Source organism: Octopus sinensis, linkage group LG4, assembly GCF_006345805.1.
Source record: "Octopus sinensis linkage group LG4, ASM634580v1, whole genome shotgun sequence".
Lineage (NCBI taxonomy): Eukaryota > Metazoa > Mollusca > Cephalopoda > Octopoda > Octopodidae > Octopus > Octopus sinensis.
The window spans coordinates 123,422,158-123,428,157 of NC_043000.1; the positions used below are offsets into that span (position 1 = coordinate 123,422,158).

The 6,000-nt window shown below is 35.1% G+C and overlaps 1 protein-coding gene and 1 long non-coding RNA gene across 3 annotated transcripts in view; one reads left to right on the forward strand and one right to left on the reverse strand.

Annotated features, from left to right (window-relative positions):
* The window catches only part of LOC118763099, a 25,571-nt gene extending 23,975 nt beyond the window's left edge, over positions 1–1,596 (reverse strand). Inside the window, exon 1 of one of the 2 annotated variants that reach the window (XM_036502418.1) lies at positions 781–1,596. In XM_036502418.1, coding sequence (XP_036358311.1) covers positions 781–999 — 219 coding nt within the window. In that variant the 5' untranslated portion in view covers positions 1,000–1,596. The remainder of the gene's footprint in view (positions 1–780) is intronic. The other variant, XM_036502416.1, reaches the window with a different exon arrangement.
* The window catches only part of LOC118763100, a 16,139-nt gene that overhangs the window by 7,527 nt on the left and 2,612 nt on the right, over positions 1–6,000 (forward strand). The window lies entirely within an intron of this gene.

Genomic DNA, 6,000 nt, shown 5'->3' on the forward strand with positions numbered 1-6,000 from the left:
CTTGTTTCTTTCTGTGGAAGAGCGTAGGCTCGAAACGTTAAAGAATTTTTCACTTCCCGAGTGTTATACTAATGCAACTGTTTGTTGTCTACACCACCTGTCTTCGTCTTTTGTTTTTTTTTTGTGTGTGTGAATTCTCCCTATATGTGTGTGTATGCGCGTGTGTATATATGCTGTAAACTGTGTATGTGTGTATGTATATATATATACAAAATATAAATAATATATAAATATATGCATATATAGATATACATACATATATGTACTTACCTACATATATATGTATATATATACATGCATATATGGGTACAGGACATCAAAAAAAAAACTTAGACAGAATGAGAAACGAAAACATAAACAAAAACATAGAAGACAAACATTTTTTCGAACAACGAAAAAAACAGAGAAACGAGACATGCAACATAAAGAACATTCCCTTCATCAGTTGTCCCCATATGTGTGTGTGTATATATATATATATATATATATATGTAGTTTGTTGTACGTATGTATGTGTATGTGTCGGTGTTTTACGTATGTATGTGTATGTTTATTAGTGTAAACCGACATTGTTTCAACAACTTAGTGATTTAATAAATATTAATCGGTAAAAAACAAGTATCAAGCTGATATAACTGCTAAGTTTAACACGATCGACTAAAAACACATAAAGGTATTGCTGTAGCATGGCCGTAGTCCAATGATCTAAATTAGTAAAATAATAAATAAAAGAGTAAGATGCAACGCCAGTGTTTGAAAGAAGTGAAAATGTTGACTTACCCATTGTTCATAGTTTATACTTTGGTCAGAGAAATAACACTGCCGGCCAGTAATTCCAGTGTAGATGAGTTTGGGGAACTCAAATCCCATGATGAGAGCAACAGCCAGAAACAGTAATCCGGTGATGAAAATGCCAATACCTAAAATACGGCTTGATGTTCCATGCTGGCGTACACCAGTCTCTTCGATTTTTTTACCCCAATATGATCGATCAATCATTGGTGTATATTGCCATGAGAGACAACTATCAAACAATATAAAACAGATTTGCCCCAGGTCGCAAAAATACAATCAGTTACGTCGGTAGTGGTAGCTGCAATGTTCTACTCGCCATATAATCTTACTTTGCTCTTGTATTATATTATATAATATATTAGAATGTATTGTATTATATTAAAGCAGAATTGCTTACGATGTTGAATAGTCCTAAACAGAAGTACTTTGAATAAGCTGTTATGATATCAAAATGTTTCAGAATGTAGCCTTTTTAACTGACTGCCATAAAAATACCTTTTCGACATTATATCAACACCGTGTTAAGCAAACAAATGAATAATTGTTAGATGGAAAACAAGGCAGCTGAGGTCTGAGATTCTTCGAAACTTTCAGATGAAAGAAATCAATAAGAAAGAAGTGAAAAGTAATTGTCATTTCTGGTTATAGTTAGACTGCAGTTGTATTTTAGTTAAAGCCATTTATTATTTATACTGGTAGAATTCGAAATTTCTTTGAAATATCAATTAAATTATTAATAGTTATCGCCAAGCTAACATAGCAGTCCAGGAAAATAGGACGAATGTTGCCGTTGGACTGCCATGTTAGCTTGGCGATAACTATTAATATCCAGTACCGCTGCCGTAGTCTCCTTTAGAGAGATTTAGAAATATTAATATTTCTACCAATTAAATTCGAATCTTAAAAAAGAGCACGTCAGCCTTACTGTTTGCATAAAAATTGTTAGTAATATTATGTATATTCTTAAAGCGGCGAACTGGCAGAATTGCTCCCGGGCAAAATGCTTGGTGACACTTTGTCCGTTTTCAAATTCTGCTGAGGCTGACTTTGCCTTTCATCTTTCCGAGGTCGATAAAATAAGTACCCGTTGAATACTAGGGGTCGATGTAATCGACGTATCCCTTCCCCCGATATTGCTGGCCTTGTGCCAAAATTTGAAACCAATATTGTGCATATACTTTAATAATTGTTTCTTATTCTCCTAGCTTCTGATTTCTTCTTTTCTTTCTGAAAAACATTATTTTCAGAGAAATTTAAAGCAGCTTTTTGTTCAAGTTTCAAAAATTGATATACAAAAAAAAAAAAAAAATAGTTTGTATGTCGCAAAATCTTCTGCTTAGTAGCAACAGCAGAACCTGAAAAATCAAATAGTAACAACATCAGTGTTAAAGTCGTTTTAGTTAAATACATTTTCAAGCAGAAAAACAAATAAACTGCTTCGATATTGTACGTTATAATTATATTAAAACGATTACTAATCCAATTTCTGTGAGAAATACGACAAATGCACAACTTTTGCAAGACTTCTGATGGACGTCATTGCAGAAATTATTGAGACGAGTTTAAATCATGTCAACAGAAATGTATTTCCATACTTTTCCTCTATTGGTTAGTTTTAAAATTGCATTATATCTTGCATGTTTTTCGACTGCTCTTTCTTCAGTTTGTTATTTAGAATATTCATGGATTATTTAGTTAAAACTAAACCGAACACAGCAGTCACTCACAAACGAGTACGACTTGTTAGCATGTATCATGTTTTCGCTCATTGTTTTAAATACTATTGTATCGCAAACACACATAGACACCCTAGATTGTGACAGCTAAAGGAAAAGAGGGTTATACCAACACGGCTATTACTTATTTTACCCGAGCAGACAAGAACAAGTCCAACACTCTAACTCTAGTCCATGTTTATTTAGATACGGTACTCTTAGAAAAAGGGGGGGGAAAAAAAGGCATTATATAACATTTCTTAGAGCATACGAAATGATATATTTTCTATCCATTTCTCTCCTCGTTCTAAAATACTTTGTGGTTTAAATCTCTCAGAAATAACTTATAGACCGTAAGTCCGAATTATCATAGTCTCATTCAGCTTTGGGTTGATCAAAATCCATGCATGTTCTCTCAATGTTTATATATAAGTCAGTAATTAGAGCACATCAGCTAGTGGTTTAATTATGGCCGTTAGGAAAATTACGTAACATATTTCAGAACTTATGAAATCATTAGTTCCAGGCAATAATATATTTCTAGACTCGCTCCAAAATGCCTTTCCACAGGACTCGTATATGTATGTGTCTGTTTGGTAATTGTTTTGTTGTTCTTCAGTCTTGTCTCCATCAGCATTCCGATATTCTTTTCTACTCTAGACACAAGACTCGAAATGTTAGGGGAGGGGCCAGTCGATTAGATCGACCTCAGTGCGCAACTGGTACTTAATTTATCGACTCCGAAAGGATGAAAAGTAAAGTCGACCTCGGCGGAATTTGAACTCAGAACGAAAAGACAGACGAAATACCCATTTCTTTACTACCCACAAGGGGCTAAACACAGAGAGGACAAACAAGGACAGACAAACGGATTAAGTCGATTATATCGACCCCAGTACGTAACTGGTACTTAATTCATTGACCCCGAAAGGATGAAAGGCAAAGTCGACCTCGGCGGAATTTGAACTCAGAACGTAAAGACAGACGAAATACCGCTAAGCATTTCGGTCACCCGGCGTGCTAATGTTTCTGCCACCTCGCCACCTTATCAGCATTCCAATATTTGGTTCTATAGTTACAGCATTGGATCACTCATTCCTCCTCATTTCCTTAACTTCTGGAAGGGATATTCGTTACAAGAATTATTGAGCATCTGCTTACAGACCCATATGTACCCAGGCGGTCTCTCTACTGTCCGTTTGTCTTTCCAAAATATTAAACGTCTTTCCGGTCTGTCATCCGTCGCTCAAGAGTTGTAAGTAAAGTAGATAATAAATACTACTCATGAGTACTGCAACCAGATTTCTGCTCCTCTTTAAGACTTGCGATGGTGACGGAAATTATGAGATACCACTCACACGCCCTACTGTGACACCTCGGCCTGATACTCTCTAACACGAAAATTGATTTAAAGCGAAGCCAGAAATATATTCTCATATACATTTTTTTTTCTTTTACTTGTTTCAATCACTGGACCACGGCCATGCTGGGCCACAGCAATGAAGAGACTGTTTTCTATGACATATTTTTCCTTGAGTTGGTTATCGAGCTAGTTTCAGTAAAACAACTGAAACTATGTCCAGATTCCTTGGCTAATTTTATTAATGATTTTATAATCATTTTTCTTTCAGTTTTTTTTTTTTTTTGTAAGAAAATTCAACCACGTTAGTATTAAACCTATGATTTCTCATTCATTCTTTGGTCTTTTTAATATCGAAAGTGCCATCAATTTCTGGTTGTTTTCTTCACAATCTTTCGCATCCGCATTTTCCAACGTCTTCTTTCAAGTAATTTATCATTGTTCATTAGAGTGAATGAACAACGACTAAACCACCCCATCCTTCAATACAAAACGTTGATTAACTCTATTCTATAAATACATGCCTCCCACATAATCTGTTGCTACACATCCGTTGCTAAGTACCACTTTCACTGCACACCTCGCTCTCTCTCTCTCTCTCTCTTCTCTCTCTCTCTCTCTCTCTCTCTCTCTACCTCACTCTCTCATTCTACTTCTCTTTCTCTCTCATTCTACCACTACCTCTCTCTCTACTTCAATGTTTTTCAAATCTGTTGGCGTTCCTTTTATTTTTCCTCCTCTCAGTGTATCAATTGTCACCTCTTCCTCCTTCCTTACTTCTCTCTTCTCTCTCTCCCTCTCTATCTCTCCCTACCTCTCCTTCTCTCTCCCCTCTCTATCTCTCCCTACCTCTCCTTCTCTCTCCTCTCTCTCTCTCTCTCTCTCTCGTTCAATAACTCATTCATTAATCCTATTACATCCTTCAATACGATTAACATTTCTTCTCTCTCCGACGAAGGGTTCTACCCGAAACGTTAGACTTCTCTCTCCCGCCGCTGCCGCCACCACCACCACTGCATCAAATATATTTCATTGTTCAAACTACTATTGTTACTATTTACCAACTCAGAACGGAATAGTTGCTTGACTAACAGCATCACCACTTCCCTTGGATTCTACTGTCGTGACTAAACTAAACACTAGTGACCAAGTCTGGGAAACAGGACATTTTCAGCGGTAAAATATTTAAAGTGCTTACGAAATTATTTAATGACTTTTTAAAAGAGCCAAAAACAAGACTTGAACGGCAAGCTGAGAGAAAAACTAACTTCAAGACTAAAAGAGACCCATAATCTTGCTGCGTACAGATTACAAAATCTTTAACTGCAATGATATTACAGAGAATAAAAAGACTACACGATAAAAGGCAGGGATGTTGCAAAGGCTCATATAGCTGTAAAGATAAAAAAATGTCGAATCGAGACTGGATTTTAGAAAGTTTTTGATAGCGTCCCTCACACATGGATTCTGAAAAAATCACCAATAATAAGCTGATCCATCAAACACATCATGAATAAATTCTGGAGATAAAAGCAACAGAGGGGATTATACGAACAAATCCAATCTTAATCAGAATAAAAATATTTAAAGAATACTCCCTTTCTCTACTGCTTTTCTTCTGGGCTTTAGCATCTATTACAGAACGTTACAGAAAACTGAATTCGGATACATATGTATCTCAAATTACGTACTGCAAATGATAAACAACTAGAAACTCAGCTGCAGAGAGTACACAGATTTATTTGAAAAACTCATATAGAATTTCGAATAGATATTATCTGGCTATGATATTTCGTATCGAAACGAATATTTTAGTACCGATTTCTTGCAAGGTTAATAATTGATTTAAACTGATCACAAAATGATGATCATCAATCAAGTTGGAACGCTCTATGAAATTAAATTATATCTTTTTTGGAACAGACAAATCACAAATAAGTCAGTGTTTTAGTCTAAGAAAATTGTTAGGATTTGTTCATTTTTACATATATATATATATATATATATATATATATATATAAAGAAAGAGAATGCTAAATGCTAAAATGGATATCTTGCATATTCAAAAAGAAGTCGGTAAGGATTAGGAAATACTTTTTAAAGCAGTGTAGTAGACATTATATCATCCTC